This window comes from Microchirus variegatus (assembly GCF_963457635.1).
Source record: "Microchirus variegatus genome assembly, chromosome: 18".
NCBI lineage: Eukaryota > Metazoa > Chordata > Actinopteri > Pleuronectiformes > Soleidae > Microchirus > Microchirus variegatus.
The window spans coordinates 14,324,352-14,351,207 of record NC_139819.1 but is presented as its reverse complement, the minus strand read 5'-3'; the positions used below and the strand labels follow the sequence as shown (position 1 = coordinate 14,351,207).

General features: G+C 39.3%; 1 protein-coding gene across 1 annotated transcript; it reads right to left on the bottom strand.

Annotated features, from left to right (window-relative positions):
• Positions 1–17,737: 17,737 nt before the first annotated feature.
• On the bottom strand, positions 17,738–21,676 carry dmrt2a (doublesex and mab-3 related transcription factor 2a). The gene is made up of 4 exons (XM_083904528.1): positions 21,554–21,676; positions 20,629–21,047; positions 19,360–19,462; positions 17,738–18,994 (listed from the first exon to the last, which is right to left on the bottom strand). The coding sequence occupies exons 2-4, from the start codon at positions 20,992–20,994 to the stop codon at positions 17,883–17,885; spliced, it is 1,581 nt and encodes a 526-aa protein (XP_083760654.1). The 5' UTR covers positions 20,995–21,047; positions 21,554–21,676; the 3' UTR covers positions 17,738–17,882.
• Between the last annotated feature and the right edge of the window lie 5,180 nt (positions 21,677–26,856).

Below are 26,856 nucleotides of genomic sequence, written 5' to 3'. Positions count from 1 at the left end.
ATAAGTATTTTCTATGAGGTGGACAGACTTTCACACCAGACGGAGCAGAGTTTACTTCCTCGGATATTTTGCTTCGTTTGGGCAGGTGTGAATGCTCATCCGAACTCTGGTGCGGACCAAAACATGGGTCTCGGTTGGCTTGCAAGTGGACCCTGATGCGGTTCACTTGCAGGAGGGAAAGGCAAACGTACTATTCGGCAAACCAAAGAATTTAAAATGATTTACGGACATAAATTATATGTGATCTGAAAATGTTTGAATATCCTGTCCTGGTGTGAAAGTGCGATTATATAATAAAAACAGGTTAACCCTCTTATGACCATCATGATAATCATTAATCAGGCCACCTGGATTTATTTTGATTTTATGGCTGCACAATTGTCAAAAATGTTCAGTGAGTGAGAGAGCGCTTCTGCCCCTTTTTCCAAGATAACTTTCAATTTCAATATCGGCAGTTATTCAACCGTTTAAGAAATACGATACTGAGAAACGGACGTCACAAACGTGCAACATGCTGGTGAACCTCGTCTGTGCTTGGATGTTCGTCCAAAGGGCTACTGTAATGACTAGTATATAAGCTATATTTCTCTGCTTTGCATCTTCTACCACTTTATCCTCCACATGCGCAGGGGGCGCTGTGCCAATTTCAGCTGACATAGGGTGAAAGACACCCTGCACAGATCTCCAGTTTTTTTTAATTACATTTTCTAAATATCACAAACAGTCTAGGAGTTACGGTAATGAGAAGTACGCATGTCAAATCCTGTCAGCTACCACATGATTTGGTAACAGAAGGGTTAAATGATGCGAGTCAATTGCAAGCAGGACTTTAAAGTTATAATAATAATAATAATAAGTAGCCAATATTTAAAACAAAAATGACTAGATACGAGTATTGTCAAGTAGTGCATTATATTAGCCAAACTGTTCATGTGTAAGATTCTGCCACTGAGGCTCAGTTGAACCAAACTAGATAAGACAATTCCCATGACCCCACATTTTAAGGAAGATGTAAAAAAGTGGAAGATGAACAGTAAGATCCTTTAATATATTCAACTTGAAAAAAGGTCAAACTCAGGGAAACCCCAACAGGGAGCAGAGGCCTGTTGCACAAAACTAGGATAAGGGATTAAGCTGGGCTATGTTGCTTATCCTGGCTTAATTTATCCGCGATCCGGTTGTTCAAAAGCACGATAGGGGAAAGCAGGATATGTTATGACATAAGTTACCATGGAGATTTATCCTGTGGCGTTAGCCTGGTCTGGAGCGGGACAAGTTCCATTCATTAAATCTCATCCCTCGTCACCACAAATGGAAACCAATAGTTATTCCACAACTATACCCACTGTCATTATGTAAACATTTGTGATCATTGATTTAATTAAAAATTATTAATAATAATTTGATATTCATACACACGATAGAAATATAAAAACACAAAGAGTAACATGATGTTGCTTTATTGAATAAGGATAAATCAAAGCAAGTAAATCAGCTCCTTTCAAAACTGAACTCCGTCTCGACAAAGCATATTATAGAACATAAGAATAAATGCACATTCAATGTCTGTCGTGTCTGCACATGAATGCAGGACAAATGCATACACAAATGAAAAGACAAATGAATGGATGCCTCCCAGCGGCTTGTATGCATATACAGTATACAACACGAACATCATAAGAGGTCAAATTAATGCATATTAACTGAAATAGATGGCAGGATTGTCCCAGTCCATGTGTGATGGCACTCTGGAAGCCCTCTTCTTCTTCCTCAAGCAGGCCACACTGTGAAGGACAGCACAGATAAGGACAGCACAGATAATATGTTAGTAGGCATAGGTAAAATAATATATGCTTGCACATTGTTAAAGGTGCATTATGTAATACATCTAAAGCAACAGGCCATAAAATCATCTTAATATGTCACAGAGGCTGAGGAATAATATTCATATAACAAACTGAACTCACCAACAACAGTACAGCCAAAATATTTGCATTAAAAAATATATTTTGCAGACTGCAAATCATGTTTATGTTTTGAAATCATGTTTTTGGCATGTGGCGCCACCTACCGCCATCTACCAATCATTGCAGTCAGTAGAGTCTCAGCTGCCGAGCAACCATGGGTTGCCAGTTACGTCAGAAAACGAAACCTAAAAGACGTTGGTATTTTGAATTTGAATGTAGTAACCGTTTTTGGCCACATTCTTACATATGGCACCTTTAAGTATTAGGGCACTTGTGAATCGACTACAACTCCTGCTGCACATGTGCTACAACACTCAAACGATGCATCTGCTTTGTCCAGTGCAGTTGTGATGTCCACATCATTTACAATTAAAAAAAAAAAAAAAACACACCATTCTGCAGGATATTCTTGTAATTAATTTTGACTTACTGCCATGTCCACTTTGGCCCAGTCATCTTTAATCTACACACACACGAGCACGCACTCAAACAAAGTGTATTTTACAATCTAAAGGAAGTGACATTTACACATTTTCACTCACAATTTCAACCCATTATCAGAGTACAACGACATTTTCGTAAATGTTAAATAACTTTGGAATGAACGCCTACTTACGCATTCAGACGGTCGCTTTTTGACGTTGATTTATTAACGTGGCCGTGTTTCTTTTCTTTTTTGATTTGGTGTTTCACTTCCTCACACGCCTCCATGAGGATTTCAGCCTCCGAGGAGGAAAACAACGCCGCAGTCTTCATGGTGAATCTGAGAATCTGCGATTGGTTTTTAGGATTGGTTTTACCTGGCTTGATGAATCCGTGTCTGCTCATCCTGGCTTGGTCTAGTTTGTGCAACCAACTGAGCCTGGACGCCCCCTTGTTTTGGATTCGTTGAACCGAGCTCAGTCATTTAATCCTGGATATCTAAAGCCTACTTTTTGGAGATCAAGAACACATGAAAACCAGAGGAACAGACAGGACTGAAGGTGTGTCAAACTAAGCGAACCGAACCAAAGCAGACACTGAGGAGCACAGAGACTAATACTGAGGCAGGGACAATCAAACACAGGTGAGACAAACAAGATACAGGTGGAACACATTAGGGCGGGGCAGACAATCAACAGGGAAGACAGGTCAGGAAGCAAAACTCCCCCCCCCCACCCCCCCCCACCCCTCACACACACACACACACACACACTCTCTGGGAAACTGTCACAAGCTCTTGTTTCAACAGATTAAAGGTCACACAGTTTTGTTGCTGACTCGGTCTAATGTGTTTGTGTTAGATAACATGACGCTGCACTTAATTAACACTTTAAGGACTTTAAAGGACACGGTCAAAACACACACAAAAAACTGTGATACTGAGAAGAAACAGAGTTAACTTAATCGGTAGTGCGTGAACTCTTTTGGCAATGTTTGAATGTAACAGACCTTTGTTAATAAATAAATCTTACATACTATTATTATTATAATATTCTATATTTCATAAATTAACTAGATGCAAAGGTGACTTTTAGCCATGAAACTGCTGCAAATCTAAATTTTAAAATGCCTGAAATAAAGCCAAGTAACAATAATAACTGTGTCTGTGCCTTTTTATATTTTGTAATATTTACATTTAATTTCAGGAAATCATTCCGTGACCCGCCCACATTATTTTATAATAAATGTAATAAAAGTGTTGAATAGAATCAAGATCAGATTCAGGAGATGGTATTAAGCTTGTGTTCTGAGTAAAAAAAAAACATTTAAGTCGTTGTTGCACTGCTGAACACAGAGCAACTCAAGATACAGTAGACTCGCATTAATACCATCACAGCTCATACGTAATCCAGATAAACCTTTGTGCTTCCACGTCGTAATTCTTTAGGGCACTGATGGGGATTTTGCCTCTGGTAGTCAGATCAGATTCATTTCTTTTTCACATGGTTTGTTTACATTTAATACCTGCAGCTGTTGTGGGTGTGCAGTCGGAGCAGGACGTGGCTGTCGAAGCCAAAGCTCGGCTCACCTGTGGTTCAGCAGAGAAAAGTAGTGGGCGAAAATGAATCTGAACAGAGAAATCAGACTCTCAACCTTAGACTGGTCCACAAGTCTCAAGTAGCTTTGGAAAAACAGAAAGTATTAAAAAAAAAAAAAAAAAAAAAATAGAGACAGAGACAGGTGCAGGCAGACAAACATAAGAAATAAGCCTCGGATGAAAATATAACGCAAAACTCAAGTAATTCAAGCAGTGACATGGTTTGATTAATTTGATGCGTTTAATCATGGACTTGTTACACATCACATTCAGTTTGTTATATGAACATTATTCCTGAGTCTCTGTGACATATTAGGAGGAAGTGTATTTTATCAAAATGTCTTCGCTCACCTGCACTGAAACGCAGCCTCGGATTTTTCAAATGAAAGCCTCTGTAAACGTCTCCATTTTGGAGAGGTGGGATGTAATAGTTGCAGCTTTTGCATTTCATCATGTTGTTCACTCGAACCATGGTTGGTCTAGGAAAAGAAACACTAATTGTACTGTGCATAAGTGTTCACCGATGACAGCTCCAGTCACATGGTTTACGTTCTCCTTCCTGCAAATATATATTTACAGCTTAAACACTTTCTAGATCCATCTAAATGACAATGGAGCAATTGAACAAATCATCACATGGTCACATATAATTTCTCCAAATATAAATAAGGACATTTTTGTCGATGAGCTCCTTTTCATACAGTTTTTTTTTTTTTTTTTTAAATATTAGTCTCATACAGACTGAAATGTGAGGACTGGAGCGGCGCCGGAGACTTCAACTGTCGACAAAAAAACCTCTCGGGCCCAAAGGAAGTGGCTTTTTTCCCTCCCTGCGTTTGTTCTGAAAACCTGGGTCATTTATTCTTTACACTCATCACTTATGATGGAGGACAAGCGAAGCAGAGCTATATTCCAGCACAGCAGCAGGTTTGTGGAGATGCTAACTGAGAAGTTTAGGGCTTTGGGAAGTTGTTCCACATGCAAACCACAGGAGTCATTAGTATCACAGATATATACTGTTACATCATTGAATATAATACACTCCCTCGCATCGAAGCAATAATCACCTCCTGGGAAATGTGGCAAGGATTTTTTGTTTTTTTATTTTTTTTGTCAGAACAGGGGTGTAAATCTCTCCTTCCATTACTGTAATGTGTGCAGGCATTTTCTTCTGAGAAGCAGATTTCAGGCTATAAGAGGAGCAGCTGAGCAGCACATGTTAAAGGACCTCCTGCTGTTTTCCAAAGACCATCTTGATAAATTTCCTGCAGGTGGAGCAGTTCACTGTGCACTCAGATGCACAAATGTACTCAGTATGATGCTGCAGAGAGCAGAACAAAATTGTTGTGCATGTTGAGTTGTACCCGCAAGTTTTTCCGCCTCATTTCCACAGGAGTGATACCCTACCGTTTGGGGTCACTTAGAAATGTTTTTCAATGAATATAACATTAAATGAATCACAAATACACTCTATACATTGTTAATGTGGTAAACGACTATTCTAGTTGCAAACGTCTGGTTTTTAATGGAATATGAACATAGGTGTATAGAGGCCCATTTCCAGTGTTCTAATGGTACATTGTGTTTGCTAATAGCGTTAGAAGGCTATTGGATGATTAGAAAACCCTTGAAAACCCTTGTGCAAAGATGTTAGCACAGCTGAAAACAGTTTTGCTCGTTCTTTGACGAAAGGGGAAAATTATTCTTTGGAATAAAAATTATCATTTCTCATCTCGTCAATGTCTTGACTATATTTTCTTTTCATTTTGCAACTCTTTTGATGAATAAACATGTGACTTTTAATGGAAAACACAAAAAAAAGGTGACCCCAGACTTATGTATATGTTTTCACTCAAGGACTAAAAAGGTTCTTGTACACCAGAAAAATGACTCTGGTTAAAGGCATCGCACGGCAATTGGAGCTTTTTTTATTCCTGCAGGTGAGATTATTGGAGGCTTTTTTGTTTCTGAATAAAGAGTTCTGCGGCATACAGTCAATCCTACGGGGGCCACAACAAACTCCCCAGTTGAACATTGCGGCCGGACAGGAAACTGAAGATCCAGTTTCAGGGTTAGTACTCGGCACTGAAGTGATTATTTAATACAGTGGTGAGATGGTGCATCTGTGCGGTGGAGGTCAGAAACAGGAACTGCAGAATGTGGCGGCTTGTCCACCTTTTTTTATTGGATGTTTGAAAAGTTTAAGGATGCTTTTTCAATTGTACATTAACTAAAAGGAACAGCTAAGAGATCTGGTAGAGGACCTGCATGGTAGAGATATATAATTTATGTTTACACATGTACGTGACTTAATCAGACTCAACACTATAAATGTCCAACACTGACTCCATATCTTTGTCATTCAAAGAAACAATACTGCATTTTTCCCATCAGCTATTGCTTTAATGTATGACAATAAAGCAAAAACTACAGGTATAATGCTGTGTAGAAGGATTTAATAACTCATTTAAGAGTCTTAACTTTAAGCCATTACCTTGCTTTTTACTTAGTCTTTTTGGCAACACTGATACAAAAGAAGCTTCAGAACAATCTTGTCTATTTCTCTGACCTCAGTGGTTTTGTTTTTTTTAAACCAAGTAAAGATGCAAGAGATCATTTTTCACCATGACAGATTTCCTAACAAATCATGTAAAATGTTTATCTCCACACTTTTCTATTGTGTTCAAAGCCCTCTGAATACCTCAAAAAAGAACCTCTCAGCAGGAACAACAAATATATCTAAAATTTTACAGATGCATACTCTGTTTAAATACAGGTAGACCATACTTTGGCTAATATTTGACACATGTGATTTGTAATGGACAGTATGGAATAACCTATACCCCCCCCCCCCCCCACCCCCAAAGGAGAAGGCACTGACAACTCTGTGGTCGCTCTGTTCAAAGGCAGGTTGTCTCTCTCTCCCAAATATACACTTACAGGTGATGTATTGGATGAGTCCGGAGTCTAAACCCTACTTCAGAGGTGGTATCCCCCTGTGTCCCACAGGTTCTCCATAAAACACTTTCATGTAGCCCACTCCAAAAAAAAAAGTAAAGTCTAGTAAAAAATTTAAAGGTGGAGTAAAATGCTGTGGTTTTACTTTTCACGTACAGTCTTTGGATTTCATTTTTGACCCCTGAGTCCGACTTTGCTTGGTTGCTCCTACTGGGACAAATTTGAAAAGTATCACTGACAAAAATTCCTACTATAAAGAATGCAATAATTCATTTCCATGACCAGGGCCATACAGTTTCTTTAGCCTGGTTGGATATATATGTGTATAGATTTGTATTGTTTCTCCTTTTATAAAAACACGTTTAACAGTGTAATGTAGTGTGTGTGTGTGTGAGTGTGTGAAAGAGTCAACCTGTTGTTAACCTGGACCAGATTTCATGGTCGGCTTACCCCCTTAAACCACCTGGGCATAACTAAGTCTTCATAAAAAGCATATTTGCTGTTGTTCAGGTGTCAGATTAGAAAAGCAAAAGCTGAGCAGGGGGGAGGGGGAAGATGAATAGACTGAACACTAAAGAGTATTGCAGCAACTACAGTCTGACAGTTGCAGCAAAAGGGCTCCGTCTGCACAATAAGAGTGACATAAAAATCCACGAGCGACAACGTCAACAGCCTCTTCAAACAGCACAGATAAGAAATGGAAACCAGTTTCTTCACAGTGTATTGTAGAGGAAACAAATGGTGTTGATGTAAAAACAGTGAGAATAGCACAGCCTGTGTTGACTAAACAGGGCTAAAGTGTCACAGTGGCAACAGGTTCTGTCAGACCAACTCCAAGGTTAAAGCCTCGCCCTGCAACTTCAGGGATCAGCAGGTTTTTTCACTGACATGCAAACGTTATTTAGGGAACATCCGACATGAAAACCCAGAGAGCGGAAGCTCCCGACACACCTTGTCAGGACATATGAGGATAGAATCACTTATGAGTGTCTGAATTACATTCGGGTACCCAATCACCATGGCTCACTGTTAACGTTTAGTGCTCACGTGGCACGGATCTGTGCCGCAGGTGCACCCTCTGTAAATTGCAGTGGGAATAATACACAAGTCCTTATATGGACATCCTGGGGCTGTCCGTTTATAGGTCACAGCTCAGACTTGCATATCAAAATGTAATGTTGTGTCAAAGTTGTGATTAACTGAGTGCAGAAGTCACAAAATAGACTGTTTTTATTTCATTTGTATTCATGAAAATGAGCCAAGCGAACTTTGAACTGTAAAGCATTTCCAAATTTCACATAGTACTTTTTTGCTCAGGTGTGTTCATATGGAATTTCACCAGACTACCTATAGGTTGTACCGAAGACAAAAAGGATAGAAGACACTGTAGGTTGCACATACAGTATATTCTTATGGTCTCTTATATGTTTAATAATGGAAAGAAGCAGCCTGAATTCTCCTTGTTCTAAGGGTTCATTGGATGCTCGAAATTCACTACAGCCATATCTAGTACAGCCATAAGGAGTTTATTGTAAGGGATAATTTATGCAGTTGTGTGCACCGTCGAGTCCATTGCACCCTACTGATTAAAGTTGCCATCAGAACATTAGTTTAAATTTTGAAAATCACCTCCCAGCAGGCTCTTAAAATGACTTCAATTAAAAACACCTCTAACTAAAAACAATCTAATTGTCATTATTGATATATTTATAAATAAGCAGGAAACTAAAAGAAACAGCACCGTCCAACCACAGGTGAACACCTCTGCCAAATCAAATGTGCAGATCATCAGCTTCGGCGCCCCCTAGAGAAAGAGTAGTCAAAAAAACCAAAAAAATGCTAAATAAAGATTTAAGGTCAACTCACCACGAGCCACTCAAGTAGTCCTGTAATCTGATCCTTGTGTTTGTGTTGTTGTGTTGCGCTGTCTGTTGTGTTTTCTTGCGCTGATTTGAAAAACAAATCGAGAAAGTAACTACAGTGTTAATAGCACACACACACACTCTTTCCATTCACATGTGGGCACCATCGCGACGTTGATGGACGACTTTGAACGCCGAGTGTCCCACTCTCCACCCACTGTCCACACAGACACAGGAAGTTGCAGTCTGGAGTTTGACTGCTGGTTTGAGGACAGACTATTAAATCCATCTTTCACAGGAGAAATACAACGCCGCAAAGACAGCTGCCTGTGTCCCACAGTGACACATTTCTGTGCGCAAGGTGTATGAGGCACTCACTGGAAATAAAGATTGTGGGACAGGAAGCAGCTATTATGAAGGCTGATTATTCCCACTGGAGCTGTGTCGCAACTGCATCCTTAAAATATTGAAACTCACTTTTCATTCAATTCAATTCAATTAAAAACACCTCTTAATATTGGTATTAAAAATAGGTATTTGGTATTCCAAAAAAGACTCTTTCCGCAGTTTCTGTGTGGACGGAAACTGCGTTTTTGGTGTATCCATTTAACAGCATTAACAGCGCCACTAACAGGCCTGGCATATGTACTACAGGGCTATTCGTCGTCCTGAAACGACATCATCTTTTTAAATGAAAAAGATTGCTTTCATCTCGTGCCGTTTCCATGTGGACGTGGCCTCAGCCTTGTGCCGTTGTTTGACCTGCATCCCTGAAACTATCTTTAAACATAACATTTGACCCATTTCCACTGTGCATATGTCAATGGTATTAATAACATAAATCACATCAATATGTTTTTATTTATATATAAACATTACACAGCATACTGATTTGTTGTTTCTAGTTAATTTAATATAAATGTAATTTACTGTTGTTGTTTTTTTTGTATAAAAAAACATGCAAACATACACTTGTCATTGTTTGTTGATTGTTACTCAAAGTTTTGAAAGGACGAGACAAAGCAATTTGAATATGACAGCTTCAGGGGATTATGATGAACAGTTTCACCATTTTTATCAAGCAAACAATCAACTGAACACTTGAGAAAATAACCGTCAGACCTAATGATAGTAGTTGTTTTGTTTTGCCGCCTTTCAGTATGATGATACTTTGCAGTTTCAGAACAATTACCCCAATTATAGACCATTATCAAACTATGCCGCTCCAAACGATCTCCGGTAAGCCTGACCTGAGGCCCTGGGCTGGTGCTGAACAACTGTATGCAGAAAAGAGTGGGAGAAATATCATATGTTAGTCAAAATATCCCTCTTATCTGTCTCGTCACTTCATCATAGAGGCCTATGCAAATCAGAGCCTTTAAGTGTTAACCATGGCGGTGCTGTTTACTCATGTCAGTGTGGGCCAGGTGTGGTGTTACCTGAAATACAGCTGCACCATGCACTGACCTCTACCTGCTGTGCTCTTACAGCTACAACCGATTCCATTCACAGTGAATGCATGTGCAGACGCAGAGGGACGGCAGACAACAGCAAAAACAACAACCTGGACAAGAAATAACATGTGTGCATAAAATGTGCATGCACAGCACCATCACATAAGATGATGGCATTTGTCTTTGGGTGACAATGCAACACACAAGTGTTTTTCCATAGCATTTACATGGGTGTTTAGAATGGCAAATTCCCTTTAAAAGCTGAGCAGGTGGGGAAGATGATGTTTCTTTTTAGGTCACACACGTCTTCACAAGCAGGTTACAGCGTCTTGATTTAAAAGTGTACAAATAAAGAACGTCTAATATAATTCACACGTTTCATCAAAATGAATTATCAGAGTCGTCCACATGCTGTGGGTGAGGCCTGTGTTTGTTTTCTTGTTCTCTGAAGATCACCTCTCAAAACATTGGCTGTTTAAGGATTTACAATTATTTGCATTAGCTTGCAAATGTGGGTATCATCTGGATTGGAAGTGGGTGTATTTGACTCTGTACTTGATCCTCGTGTGAATATTTGAAAGTTATTCCAAAAAAAGGCACAAAGCAGATCCCTGAAAACTCTTCAGTTTTCAGTTTCACAGACGCGAGATAAAATACGACACATGCAGCATGAGGAGGAAACACACTGTGTGTCTGTCCTGTGTGTTACTTTTCCCTCAGGCAGGCTGATTGTTGTAATGACCTGAGGAGGGTCACTGTTTACTCTGAGCCACACACTGACTGTTCAGTTGTCTTGTTTATTGCCCCCAAATGTCAGTTTCTGTTGCAAAGACTGTCTGTTTCTACACTCAGCAGAGGTGCAAGGTTATGCCTGAGGCTACTGAAACAACACAAACAAGAGCACAGGTGTCACTGGTAGAAATGTTTGTTCTCAGCCCTCAGGAGGCGACCAAGTACAATGGACAGATTCTGTTGACCTCTTGTGACTGTTTATGTAAACAAGGCAGGGGGTAAATTAGAAAAACTTTAGACACTGAAGTGTCTGTTGAAGCAGGAATCATTTTTGATTTTTCATTGGTGGAACTACTGTACATTATTATAGCTGCTTTCAGACAAACACTAAAGTCAGGGTATAATGGTCCAGATGAGGTCTAGGCTGCTACTGTCCAAAATGAATGTTCCAGAACTTTTTCCTGCCAGAGTGGAACAATGTGAGAATACACCAGGAAAGTCCTCGGCTGGATGTTCCAGAAATGTTCCTGCTGTTGTGAACACGTCTGATAAAGAAAATGCCTATTTATTTGGAAACAAAACACAGAGCCTCTTATTTATAGGAGTGCCAGTTATTTTTGATCAGCAGCTATTGATATTATGATTGTTAATAACAATAGACAAAATATTTGAATCCTCTATCAAGTAAGCCTCAATATATTTTTTTTTGTGTGTTTTTGCTTATTTTAACCATAAAAAGGCCAGAAAATGTCCTTTAAGTAAATGCTTTTGCCCATTTTTCCAGAATAACTTTCAATATCTGGCAGTTATTTACAATTGTAAATGTAAATGTAATTGTACTATACATCTAGTCAAGTGAAGTCGAGTCAGATTTATTTATATAGCACATTTAGAACCGCTGAGCCACAACCAAAGTGCTTCACAGAAAGTACTTAAGTGCAACTACAACTATAGTTGTACATGAGCACCAGATTTTGGGCGTTACATTAGAAATTTGAACAGCATGAAACTTTTTAAAACAGTCTTTCAAAGTCAGAGTCGTTGTCTCGATGTCTAAAAACCGGCCAAAAAAATGGAAACTATCTACAGGTGTTTTTCCAACTCTTTCCTCCGGCTTCCTGCATCGGCGTCAGTGAAATTACCGTAATAACCACATGTTTGCCTCAACTTGCAACTTATTAGCTTTTCAGAAACCGAAAAATTCCAACAGTCATAGGTTCACCTGGTCATAGGTGTTGATGGTTTTGCAGAATTCTCATACTGTGTTAACACCAGATGTGGCATTAATACTTCACTTTGTTTTAGCGTGTCGTTAACATGTGTTCTTTTGAAAAATAAAAGTGCTTAGCTGCTTATTTTGGTGTTAAAAAGGTCCTAATGACAGTGGAGCTGTGGTACCACGAGCAGTCAAAATGTGGCAAAGACGGTGTTTACGGACACCTGACACTGTGCTGACTTTATGAGACAGTGTAGTGTCACCAAACAGACACCCCTCTACACAAGCAGTAACACACACACTGATGATGGCTTGGAAACAACACAAAGAAGTTAAAAAAAAAAAAAAGTCTCAAAGCGTCTCAGGCGAATCTCATAATGACCACAAAACTTACACAACAGGTCATATCAGGTTTTAAAATCAGCTTTTAAAGATGACAATGTGAGACAGTGTGGCCCATTAACTTTGAGAGAAAGAGAAGATTTGCATGCTCCTAATGAAACTCCTGAAAGCATGATTTGTGGACTCAAATAAAAAGTCTGGTATCTAGTTTTTCTGGGTGTGTATGCAAATTAAATTAAATGCTGTACATTTGCATGAGGCAGCCTGGGCTTCAGTTCAGAATGGGTAGTGACAAATCACATGGTGTAGAAACAAACACATGAACGCTAAAAATCCAAAAATAAAATATGTTAACCCCTTTTACACAAGCGCACTCTGCATTACCGTGATTTTATGTGAAGATTTGTGCTTGAAATTTCAAATGTAAAAAAAGTCTGGTGTCATTCCACAACTAACCTTTTGTTATTGTTAATACACTATTTCAACATGCAGTAACATATAAATAACTGCCAGACATTTTCTGGCTCTTTTATGGTTAAAATATATGGACAAGTCAAAATTATGATTCATTTTATATCGCATTATTAGGAGTGATTCCGATTTTAAACATTAAATTAAAGAGTCTTTTATGCTCAGGTGTGTTTACTAATGAACAGTACTTCTGCACAATTATTGCTATTTCATATCACTCCTAAAAATGTGATATAAAATGAATCATAATGTCATCTTGTCCATATAAGGAGTTCCCACGGCAAATCACCATGGGTGCACCTGCACTACAGATCTGGTTAAAACTTAAACCTCAATTAAACCTTATTTTTGAGGCATATTTTAACCATAAAAGGGACAGAAAATGTCCTGTAACTAATATCTGGCAGTCATTTACATGTGCATGTTGAAATAGTGTATTAACAATGTAGAAGAAAAACAAACTTTGCATACCACTGTATATAGTTGGTGAATATGATCATCAGATTGCCTATAGGTTGTGCTGAAAAAAAGGGATATATACAATATAATGACACTATAACGCTATAATGCACGTTCTTAGAGCCTCTGTATATACTGTAGGTTTAAGGGTTCTAAGTGTTCTAAGGGTTAAAGAGTTAAAAGAAAAGAAAAACTAATAGTATGGTCATTCAAAGAGATTCATGTATGTATATGTTTGTGTTACCACCAGTCTTTCAACCCCATCAGCCCTCAGGCCTCTCAGCACAGACAACATGGTAATTAAATGGGAGCTACTTGTCAAAAAAAAAAAAAGCTGCAGTGCAACACATTTCTTATTGTATTACAAGGTGCTGGGAAAGAATGCACGATCCGACCAGTGCTACTCTCCCTGCTGCTGGTATACCAACAATGAAATCGCTCCTGCAGCTTTCCTTCACGCCCGCTGATCGCCAATGCAAAATACAGCATGTGCCATTAATTTCTAGAGTCATAACAAGCCACCGTGTGATTGTTTTCTCTTTGCATGTGTGTGTGTGTGTGTGTGTGTGTGTGTGTGTGTGTGTGTGTGTGTGTGTGTGTTGGGGTTCGTGGTGCTTAATAGATTCTTAATATGTAGAGGATTGTAGCGTATCAGATGGGCTTGGAGTTACTGGCGTGACAACAGCAACAGCAGGACGGATGGCTTGGTTCAACACCTGGGGAAGGGTGTGTGTGTGTGTGTGTGTGTGCGTGTATGACTCAAGCAATGATAAAGCAATAAACCAACCTCAGTCATTGGCAGGGCAGCCAAATGTGATATGGGCAGGAGAAGAATGGAGCTGTTGTATCACAGCAGGGGACGTTCATACCACATATGTCATCCACTCACTGATCTCAATGCCATATTTTCACTTTGTTGGACTTTTGTTTCACATGACATACTTTCTTTGTTTTTTACGACTGAGCTCCTCTCACATCCACGCTTGAGCCCAGGAAACGCTGCGCCGATGTGATCCGCCGTCAATGACCATCTGTTTAACTCCATCCAATCCAATCAGAGGACAAGAAGAAGTGCAAACACATCAAGCTTGGGCTCATAAATGTGAAGATTCTTCCATACCTTCCTTATTTCATTTAGATATGTATAAAGAGGTTGCAAAGACGTGATGAATCATCTGCTTCACTTCTTCTGTTACTAAAAGATTCATTATCACGTTTGCTGTCATCACCACGATTATGAAAGTAGCTATGTCATTATTGAATACACTGTAATATACATACTATCCCATTGTTTATACCGTAAATATCAAGCCGTATCTTATCAAGCCAATCTTATCTTATTTCCAAATCTGATATAGGGCTAAAGGCTCAACAACTATCGTGTCGTGTGGGAACTAACAATCTGTCTTCTATTATAATAACGTCTTATCGTCTTTATGCATTTATATTAGCTATAATTGTTCAAAGAATCTTTTGTGGTCAGATCACTGTGGTCGGTCAGTATTTAATTTCAATCATTTTACAAATAGCACGCTAAAGCTATGAATTAGCAGTAAATAGTATAAAACATGGTGCTCAAAGTATTTATTATGTGCAGCATCATGTAAGTCAACACAAACTCATTAGACCGAGTAAGCAACAGACTGTGTGACCTGTAATCTGTTTTCTGTCCCTGTGTGTGTGGGGGGGGGGTGTGTGTGTGTGTGTGTGTGTGTCTTGCTCTTCCCAATATCACAGCATGAAGGAAAGTTAGTGAAGTGTGTGAAGAGCAAACGACACCCATGGTGCCCCAAACAAAATGCTACTGTGTGAACTACAACTGTTGTTAAGAAAGCATTGTGTGCGTGTGCGTGTGTGTGTGTGTGTGTGTGTGTGTGTGTGTGTGTGTGTGTGTGTGTGTGTGTGTGTGTGTGTGTGTGTGTGTGTGTGTGTGTGTGTGTGTGTGTGTGTGTGTGTGTGTTGGGGGGTGGGGGGTGGGGGTGGGGGGTGTCTCAACAGTCCAGTGTACTCTGCTGACATGTTAAATCTCACACTTTCGCCATGAGACTGTCAGGATTTCAGCAGATACTTATCAGCGGCGGTTAGTGGAGACAAACACTGTCACCTTCTGCTCAGCAGCCAACTGCTGTTAGAGCGGGCCAGACATGAACACACACACACACAGTCTCACACTCCATACACTGTGTTCATGTACACACACACACACACACACACACACATTGTTAAGTCATCGACAAAACAATGTCCTCATTGTGCTCTTGTTGTAGCTCAACATTTGATTCATTGGGGATATACATGTTTGCGCTGAGTTATTTCATAAATAAGTAATTAAATTAAATGTTGTGACACCTTTTGTCACACAATTAGATCCTTTTAGTCATTATAGAGTTAACACTATACCGTTCATTTCCCCATACAATCTTTTTTTTTTAAGTGTTGTAACAGTGTCCCAGAAATGAAAAAGAAAGACTCAGAGCAAAGTATGTGCACAAACTTCGAATAACAAAAACTTGTTCCAAGTAGAGTGTGTTTTTAAACACAGAGATGAAAAACATCTGGTTTTATAATTTCTTTTTTTGTTGGTACAAAGTACACAATTGAGACGTACAGTGTTCACATATTGACGGAGCTGAAACGACGGCGAATAATCAGATTCATATTGTAAACAAATGTAGTTTTATACGTCATATTAATCCAAACCAATATTATTCTATTTAAATGCACCAAAACACCAAATGTGTAAAAGTACTTGACAATAAAAAACAATCGATATTATTCAAATATTGCTTCTGCTTTGTTTTTCAGGATGAAATATATACAATATCAATTGAATCATATATAAATAATAATTAAGATCCAGTAAAAAGTAATAACGTAGAGGTGAAAACACTCATTTTAGTTGCCATTAAGGCAGCTGTGTCATGCACTCACAGTCACATCCACATTTGTGTGGAGCATCAGAGACATAATGCACCGACAGAAATAGTAATATTCTCCACTTACAGTGAAGTCATCCTTCTGTGTCGAGACAAAATGTCATCATCACACCAAATCCAAATTAGAGCAGGAACAAGAGGAACGCTTTGAAACTGCAACACAGGCTGCTGTCGGCGAGGAAGGAGGATCTGTGACTTTTCTTTAACCTCTCGTCTTGTTTCGTTATTCCACGGATCAGTGTTCAGCAGCTCGTGTGAAACCTATGTTTTGAGACATCTTTCAGCATGGACACACATTTTACACACACACACACACACACATATTCAGGTTTGCCCAGATATTCCTATTAAGACTGCATTGACTCCCTTCATTAGGACAGGCTAAACATAAGTATTCTCTTTAAGCAGATAATGCCTAACCATAACCTAACCATAATTCAAATCTTGAGGTTCTGCCTCATTAGGACCAGGTTTTAGTCTCCATGAGGACTACTGGTCCTGACAGAGCCCAGGTTCACGCCAGAAAAAGGTCCCGAAGAGACGACAAGTACATGCTGCACTTGCAACAGAGCTCGTAATTGAAAAGGGAACGAGTCGAGAAATTCATCACGAGCAGATGAGACGATGCTGCTTCACAGATTAACAGGAAAACGTCGTGTTTCAACCCCTAAATAACACAACATCCACATGTAATATATATATTATATATTATATAATATAATATATAAGATATAGACAATGACTTCTGATAGTTAGAAGTAAAATATGCCAGGATAAAACCAATGAAGCCCCAAATTGTGATGAAAAGTGTATGAATTAAACTAAGACGTTGTGATGATGTTTGATCTAACTGACATGCCCGAAATAAACAAATACATAAATAAATAAATAATTGATATTAAATTATTTTAATATTTTACAAAAATATATTTAAAAAATGACTACAGTGTAAAAGAATGTGTGGGGTTGTCGAAAAGTCGTGTATGCAGCTATATTTTTTGATTATAACATGCACAATGTTAGTGCGTGTGTGTGTGTGTGTGTGTGTGTGTGTGTGTGTGTGTGTGTGTGTGTGTGTGTGTGTGTGTGTGTGTGTGTGTGTGTGTGTGTGTGTGTGCGTGTGTGTGTGCGTGTGTGTGTGTGCGTGTGTGTGTGCCATGACTTCAGCATAAAATGAAATGCAAGACTTTTTATGGAAAACAGTTTCGCTCTTATAAAGTTTATTGGCATGAGAAAAACAATTGGGGGTAATGTTTAAATATTATATACAATAAAGTTATTAAACATGCAAACATGTAAAATACAATAACAATGTACATAAATATTAAATTGGGGGGGACAATGATTCCCAGCTTGTCTGTTTTCTGGTGCAGTGCCTTTGCGCCTTTAAGTCTTTAAGTGTCCACACTGACGTCTACTCACTGAGACAAACCTGCCGTTCTTAGTGCAAGAAAAGACACTGAAATTAGTGGAATGCTCGACTCATGGCAGGCGTGGGTCTTTTCAGTATGGCTTCCACAGAGAAGGACAAAGACTCACCGGATGCCATCTTAGTACTCACAGGCTTGGAGAGAAAGTCTTTGGCGTACCTGTCAGTGATTTTCATAGCCTGCATGTCCATGGTGGAGCCCTCCCTGAACTTACGGGCTGCCTCCTCTAACAGCTCTTTACAGTAGGGAGGCCTGACCTCTGCCCCGGCCGCGCCGCCGCCGCCGCTTTTCTCGCTCAGCGAGTGTTGTATGAGGGACTGGATGGAGTTGAGTTTCATGGAAAGCTTAGCACCGTCCTTGCTCAGCTTGTTCAAAACGTGGACAGAGTTTGTCGGCGCAGAGTTGTCTGGGAAGGACTGTCCAAAGCTCCTCTTAGGGGGCGAGAAAGCGGAGCACTCCCTCTGCCCTCCGTGGGTGACAACAGAAGGTCTGGGATCAGGCTGCGGAGCGCTGGGTGAGTCCTGCTGCAGCGCAGCAGCTCGAGATCCTTCCAGCTTAGCAGCGAGAGCAGCAGCAGCAGCCTCCTGCTCGGGCAGCTGGCTCTCTGCGGGCATCACCTTGGGCTCCCACACAGCTCCTGGCTTCATGTTCTGCATCGCCGTGGCATTGAACAGACACTGCTGATAGAGCAGCGTGTCACCCAGGTTGGCCGCACCGCGGGGCCACATCATGAGGCCGCCTCGTGACTGCTGCAGCGGGTAGTGGCGGTAGGTGGTGGCCACGCTGACGTTGGAGGAGATGAGCTCGACGTTGGCGGAGCCAGTGGGATACTGCATGGAGAGGTCCAGGCAGTTTGGGGCAATGAAGTTGCAAAGCTCTTTGGGCTGCGGCTCCACCGGAGCTGCCGGCGAGTACGTTGTTTTGTAGGAGTTGTACTCGGTGGCGTGGTGGACCATGCTGTTCGGGAAGAGGAGCGAGGCCGCTTGGCTGTTCTCCATCAGCTCTCGTTCTTTGTACTCCCGCTCGAGCATGATGGTTTCCAGCTCCTTGTCGGCGAAGGCTCTTCTCTTCCTCATGCGGTCGCTCAGCGGTGGGGGGAGAGTTGAGTTAGCAGCCAGGAATGGATCAGACTGCACGGGACGATATCCTGGAATCAAAAGAGAGACTGTTTAATTCAAACGTGTGACATCCAATGTGTGTTGGATTATAATGTGAAGCATGCAGAAATGTTCACGACACTGAAATAGCGTGCAGCACTTGCAACAAGGTGCTGGAGATTAAGATTATTAAACATATGGCATGCCACGACATGAAATAAGAGATAAGCTTACAGATGTTAGCAAGTCCTTATCACTGTTGCGAAGGAAAAGAAATCCAAGACAAGACAAGGAGAGAAAGGGGGAATCCAGTTAAAGTGAGTTAAAGTGACACACAAGCGTGAGGAGAAAAAGACGATCAGAAACTTCAAATGCACAGACATCAGATGTTTCATTAGATCTGTGGCGTCTTTACCTTCCAAGATGCTTTTAGCGAGCATGGTGGACGGCCGAATGTGTCTCTGATATATTGTCCTCCTCTCTGCTGGAATTTGTTTCCCAGACATGCCTTTCTTATCCTGGGAAATTGAAAAAAAATAAAAACAAATTGATTGAAGATTGATGAAGAAATGCTTTTCAATAGTGATAGAGGTTTTATCAATAGTGGATAAATATGGGTCATATTAGATCAGCTTTCTGAATTGAATGTATTATTTATCACGTATTTACATAAGGTAATAATAAACATGGTTTTTTTGTTGTTGTTTTTTTTTTAAACTTCAAGAACATGAAAAACATGTTACACAATTAAAGTGAGATTAAAATATATATATATATATATGTATATATATATATAAAATGGCACAGAAAAACTAAAATATTGCTGATGACTTAAACAAACACATAGCCACACAGACACATGCAGCAACATGTATATTATATTTATAGTTATATTCAATATAACATGACGAAGAGTGAAACATCTTTTTATATTTAGCTTCCATTTGATAAATTCACCATGGTTTCATCCTCAAAAACCTTTCACTGGAGAACATCCGTCCATTCAATCAAATACAATAATACATATAAATATTTATTTCCAGTCCGTGAACTTTAAACTTAATCTGACCAACACCATTCACAGATTGCTGCTTGTATGCAGTGTCTTATGAGGAGCAAAACTGATTTTTACGTCGTGGATCTCAAATGGAGCTCAAATAAATAAAAGGCACATTTAAAGACTGTACATGTGAGGACATCTGGTCAGATACAGGTCAGACTGTGAGTCTGTGGCAATAAAACAAACGCTTGTAGTAAAGCTATAACAACAAGGTCATATCATATGAAAATGTGAGGATGTTTAAAGTTGAAAAGTACATATTTAAAGAAATCTTGATATGGATTAAGCCAACATTAAACCCAGTAAAAGAGAACAAATACTCAGGATTTGTGTATAACAGTATCGTATGTAAGTAGGCCTATAATAAAAGGATTATTGTTATTTTAACAATGCAAAATACAGCAAAAGCTATTTTTGTGCTACTTTTACTTCAGAAGGACAAACACATTGTGTGCTCACATCTTCTGGATCCACAAGGTCTGATAAATAAGAGTTTGTTGTGTTATTACTGTGGATTTTTGTGACTTTTACTGTCGCTGAATCACAGTCGTGCTGTTACGCACTAATCGTGTTTCCGTTACGCACACAGTGGCTCTCGCTCCCACACCCACTCTCGTGACTCACCTCCGTGGCTTGTTGCCTCCTCAGCGCCACCTGCGCCGCCATCACCCGCTGCCTCTCCACCACCAGCAGGCAGTTTGCGCACTGACAGTCCCTCCAGCGGCAGAAGCGCTTGTGTCCCTTCAGGCACGACACCACGCCGTGATTGCGGCAGCGGGCGCACTTCGGTGTCCGGCTCAGCTTCCTCTGATCGCCGGGACCCGCCGGTTTGTCGTCGGCCTTTCTGTCTTCACCGTCGTCCTCCGAGGCTGCGGCGCTGGCGCCGAGCGGTGCCGAGCCGGGCCGGCTGCAGCAGTCCGCCGCCGGGTCGTCGCTCTCCGTCAGGCTCTCCACGTCGATTTCAAACTCGCAACTCGAGTTGTCTGACATGTTTGACCCGAGACCAGAGTCCTCTGTCGGCTGTCTTTACTCCCAGTGACTGCCTGGAGACAAATTGAGTCATTAATAGTCAAATTATCTTGGTTCAGTGGCAAGTTAAAGCAATAATTTCTGTCTTTGTAAGTTGAAGAAGAAGAACAAGTTCATTATAAAATGACTAAATAACTATATAATGACTTATTTTATAATGAATTTAAGCTGCAGAGACTTTTATATTAATCCAAAAAAAGGAGGATTTATCAATTCAACTTTAGGAACCGTCTCTGAAATTATTTTTATTTAATTCCACACAGTAAGCTGAAGTCTATATTTACTTTTAAGTCACGTTCCGATTATTAGTCATATGTAAATGTGAAGAAATAAAAGGTTAATCAAATATTAAATAATACTAAACACTTCTCCAATTCAGAGACACGCTGATTGGTCAGTTAATAACACCTTCAGTTTCTCGCATGTCTAATTGTTTGCATAATTATTATTATTACACTGATACTATATTTCCAATGCGTGGTGTGTACAATAATAAAAGCATGAGAGGAGTTGAGTTTACCTGCAGAGATCCTGACTGTACAGCAGCAGCAGCAACAGCAGCAGTAAAAGGGAAAGTGTTGAGTTTTTCTCCGTGACAAAAACACGCGTAATTGATGTAGTTAATGATCTTCTCTCAGTTTCTCTCTCTCTCTCTCTCTCTCTCTCTCTCTCTCTGTCACGCACGGATCCAGCTTTGTTCTGCGTGTTCCCTCTCCACAACTTCACTCCTATGAGTCGCTCCAGTCCAGCGCTCTCTGGCCTCTGATTGGCTGCTTCTCAGCTCTCCGCCGACCAATAGGATCGCGAGCAGTTAGCCGGGCACTTCTCCAGTTAGAGTAAGCAAATGAAGTCTTCTCAAGGAACGAGTTCACTCAACAGAGTCCAATTGTACCTGCTTTAGTTTAAAGGGCATCGACAAAGAAACAAACATAGGAAAAAAAATGTGTGGAACTGCACCTTTATTTGTGGGATCAATACATGTAGGCCTCCCTTATTTTTAAGCACCAAATATATGCGTTTTACACCGGAAGAATGAGGAAATGTTTTTTTTATTATTATTATTATTATAATGATTTATTTATTTATTAATTATTATTAAAAAAAAGTTTAATATAAAATATATGTAACACATTGATGTGTTAATTAAAAGATATGGTGCTAATGGTGAGAATTTAACGTCAAATGTTAACTCTCTATTTCTAAAGCACATTTAAAAACAACCTCAGTTGATGAAAGTGGTGTAGAAAAAACATTCATATAAAAAGCAGTTAAATCAGATATAACATATATGCTATATGGGTTAAACAATAAAAACATTAAAAGGAAAGTTGGTCTGATTTATAACTGGATAATATTTGATTAAAATCTCCACAGTCCTTGTTTTGGTGAATTTAATTGTTGTGGTAAAATAGTAAATCTTCACATTTTTTTATGAGATTTGTGACATTTTCGATTGAAAACTATGGATTAACAAAGGCCCTAATAATCAAAACAGGTGTCAACATACGAAAACCACAGCCCATTCACTCCCTACACCACTATAATATAACCTGTTGTGATTTCTTTCTTCTTTTATTCTATTCACTCTATAAATCAATAAAGACACTTTAAGTCACGCAGATTAAAAGCTCTGCTATTAGTTTGAATAAAAACCTGTTCAACCGGCCGTTACCGTGGATGTTATAGTGACAATCGAAATTGTCCAAAATGAACAACATTATATTATTATTAATATTATTATTATTATTATCTGAGGGCTATATAAGGCGACAGATGTGCAAGATTACGATGTGTCACATTTCTGTCCGAATGTATTTACACAGACCACACTTTGAAGAGCTTTGTGCCACAGCAGACACAGGCAGCTAATAAATGTCATGTCATGCAGGTTGTTACAGTCTGTCCTGCTGGCAGCAGCAGCAGCAGCAGCACTATTGTGTTTTCACAACAATCACACCTTAAAATAAACACAATGTCAGCATGCAGGCGAGTCCTAAACACAACAATGGCTGAGGAAAACCCAACCTGAAATATACCTGACGCCTGTATAGATATTCAAGTCAAGTGCTGCTTCTGAGTGCTTCAAATAATAAGAAATAAGAAATTCATATAAATAACACCTTAAAAACATGTTTACAGGTTATTAATTGAGATGCAAAACACTGCTGACACAATCACATGACATATTTACATTTATAAACATTTATCATTCTTCTCAAATAACCAACAACACACACCAACTATTGGATAATAGTTGCAACAATAATAATATAAATAAATATTGTTAAACTTAAATCATAAAATGCCTGCTTATAAACATAAATTATGCAACCATGCCATTGACACAGGCACTCATCTTAACTGATGTATTTCTTCTTCGTTTTCTTCATTAAACATAAAAAATAAGGATATATAGGCCACACAAAGCCCAGGATAAATATAGAGTAGTAGCTTTCACACAGAGACAGGATCTGTGGGTGTGTCCTGGATGATTTAAAACACAAGAATGTCCACCATGTTTTTTGTTTGTTTGTTTTTTTATGTCGGCGTCTTTGTTTGCCGCTCACTGAGTGAAAAGCTCAAGTCAGAGAGCAAAAAAAAGAAAGAAACATGGCCCGAATTTACTCAGCGCCAACTGACTTCCATGGGAACTGAAAACAACACAATACACTCGTGGACGTTCACACAGATGGAAACAGCAGCAGCAGCAGCCGCTCGACCTGCTGCACCTTTTGTGTGTTCACTCTGTGACGCATTGGTGAGAGGGAGAATATGAGTGCATATGAATCACATGGTGTCATATTGTATGTATTCTAGTGAGGCATAGTTTAAGATCTTTAGAAATAATGATAATGATCCTCTATTTTATACCAACAGCAGCCATATTTAGGGTCAAAACATTGATTGGTAAATTATTTAAGTTAATTCAAACTTAAATAAGCAAGTTGTCTTCATATAAGGGTCATTTTAGTTTGAATTAACTTACACAACCGACTGATATATTTTTAACTATTTTTAACATTTTCTTTTTTCAGTGTAGTGTGTCCAGTTGCATCACCTGTCTTATTTAAAAATGCCTCATTTACTGCAAACGTTTTATCTGCAATCACTGTGTTTTGTGACGACAACTAGCCTCAACCACCATTTTTTCTTTAATGAATGGAGTAAAACAAAAAAACAGTTGTTTTTGTGATCTTTTCTCCTCCAGATCCAGACACAGTCTCCTCCTAACGGTTCCTCCATGTGTTTTTTCGAGGTGAAGACATTGGGGCCTGCAGGTGCAGCTTTATTTGCCACTTCATCTTAATTTATTACAGAGGTTATGACCAGCCACTGTGGGCTGCCATCTCCACATCAGGAATGCTTTGATGTCAGGAGCAGGCTGGACGCTCAGACAGGAGGATCCACACAGAGCTGCTGGACCCTCCAGGTGAAATGTGTTGTCTGTGTCCAACGCCTCATTATGGGGCAGCAGTGTGTGTGTGTGTGTAAATGGATTTCAGTTTAAGGATCCTGGAAGGAATTTTAAGTTGTCCTGACAGGGAATCTGGGAATCTTGAGTAGATTCTAGGTGTCTTTGAAGGGAATAGAGTAATTCTAATGGAGGCCTTACAACTGTAGGGCCTGGAAGACCTTGATGAATCCACATGGACATCTTAGGGGTTAAGGGAGTTTCAGTGATGTGTATATGGGGAATTTCAGAATCTTTATTTTTATTCTGGGATCATTGAAGTGGATTTTTAAGGGGCTACAGGGGGATTTGGTGAGGTAAAGAAGGGATTCAAGAGAACATGAAGAAAGGGGGTTTCTGGAGGATTCCAGGCATCCTTTAGGAGTTTCTAGGTTTTAATATCCATGGGTTGTTTCACGTATTCCTGAATAGATTCCACTTTTAGTGACTGCAATGCATCGGTATTTGTGTTCCTGAATAAACAGGTGCTGCATAAATCATTTTAGTTTTTTATAATATATTGGCATACTTCCAGAGTTTCCAGAAAATCCTTAAAGAGGATCCAGACATCGTGTGCAGGAGTGTTCGACACTCAACTCAACTGTAGGTGTGAATGAGTGAATGGTTGCATGTCTGTATGTATGACCTGTCCAGGGTGTACGCCGCCTTTTGTACGCCTGGGATTTACTCCAGCCATCCTCAACCCTAATGTGGAGGATAAAGCAGTGGACAATAAATGAATTATACATACCAAAAAATAAAATAACCACAACTCTAAGATCTGAAGACACTATGCTGTTTTTCATTGACCATTCCCTTAAGACAGGGGTCTCAAACTGGCGGCCCGGGGGCCACATGCGGCCCCCCAATCGATTACATGCGGCCCCCCCCCCCCACTTAATATCATGTTATAATGAAAATATGGCCCATAACATCACCGTCTTTTAAACACAGTGTATAGCTGAGACACAGCTGCCAGCGAGGTGATAGAATATAATATATGTTTGCTTGCTTTGTTTGCTAGCAAAGTTTATTATAACAGTAATAATAAGACATTTGGTCATAATTATCCCATTATTAAATGTATCATATACAACATTCAATTACATATATAAATACACTTGTTAGGGCCCGAACAACGAATGGCAGTCGCCGAAACGGCCCCTGGTACGAATTTTAATTACAGTTGTAGACATTATTATTTATGTAATTTAAAATAAATGTCTGTTTTTGATATTAATACATTACTTTTGCATCATAAATAGTATTATTAAATATATGTGTGATATCATGATGCAATATTGTGAACAGTTGTTTTTTTTCCCACTTTTATTCTCCAGGCCGGCCCCCTCTTGACCTCAATAGAGATCATATGTTTAGTTACAAGTAGCATCATTTGTTATTCAATGTTGTTACAGTTTGTGCTTTGAAACTGTATTAGTTTGCACATATAAATTCAATGAATTCCAAATTTCCCTTTACCCAATTCAAGGTGTGTCTTCAGTGTTCAATACATCTAAAATACGTAAATAAGTGTTGAGTGCGTAAGGCAATGATGTAAAAAAGTGGTCATTATAAATGTATTTTTATCACCTATAATATTATTATAATATCCATTCTACTAAACAGGCTGTATCTGTCAAAATGACAGGTTTATATTAAAGATCTTCTCAAGTTAAATTTCATTAAATACACACAACAACATGAACAATAACAGTCATTAATTGATAATCTGTTGCTCCTTTTTTAATGGCCACATCCAGGACACTTTCTCACACGCTGTCCACTTTCTTTTTACTCTTGGTGCTGATTGAAACAACAGCATCTTGTTGGAAGTGTCCTGCTGTGCGGGCTGTTAAGCGTAAGAGGAGCTGTGTAAAGACAGAAGAGCAGTGTGGGATCACTGAAGACCCTGTTATGTTAATTAGCCTCTGATGGAGCGACAACACATGCAGCTGAAGACAAAACCAGGCGCAGCAGCATTTGTCTCTGTCTGACACCTTGACCTCTGATGGCTAATGTGCAACAAACAGGACGTGTCTGTCCTTCATCTGTGGACAAGTAACACCAAGAGTTCTTACACTCATTTACACACATTATATATATAATGTTATTAGATTAGGACAGTTTCATATTCTTATAGTACAAATGTCAACCTACCATCTCACATCTAATTGACATAATTCTGATGCTCCTTTAAGTCTTATCCTGATAAAAAAAAATATTTGTCTTTAAATAAACAATGAACGCATTTAATACTTCTTCTTCTTTTTTTTGTTAAGGGATAATAAAATATATAAATATAAAATAATAAATAATAAAAAATTAAAATTCCATCCACAAAAAAATGTGTCTTTATCCAAATGCAATAA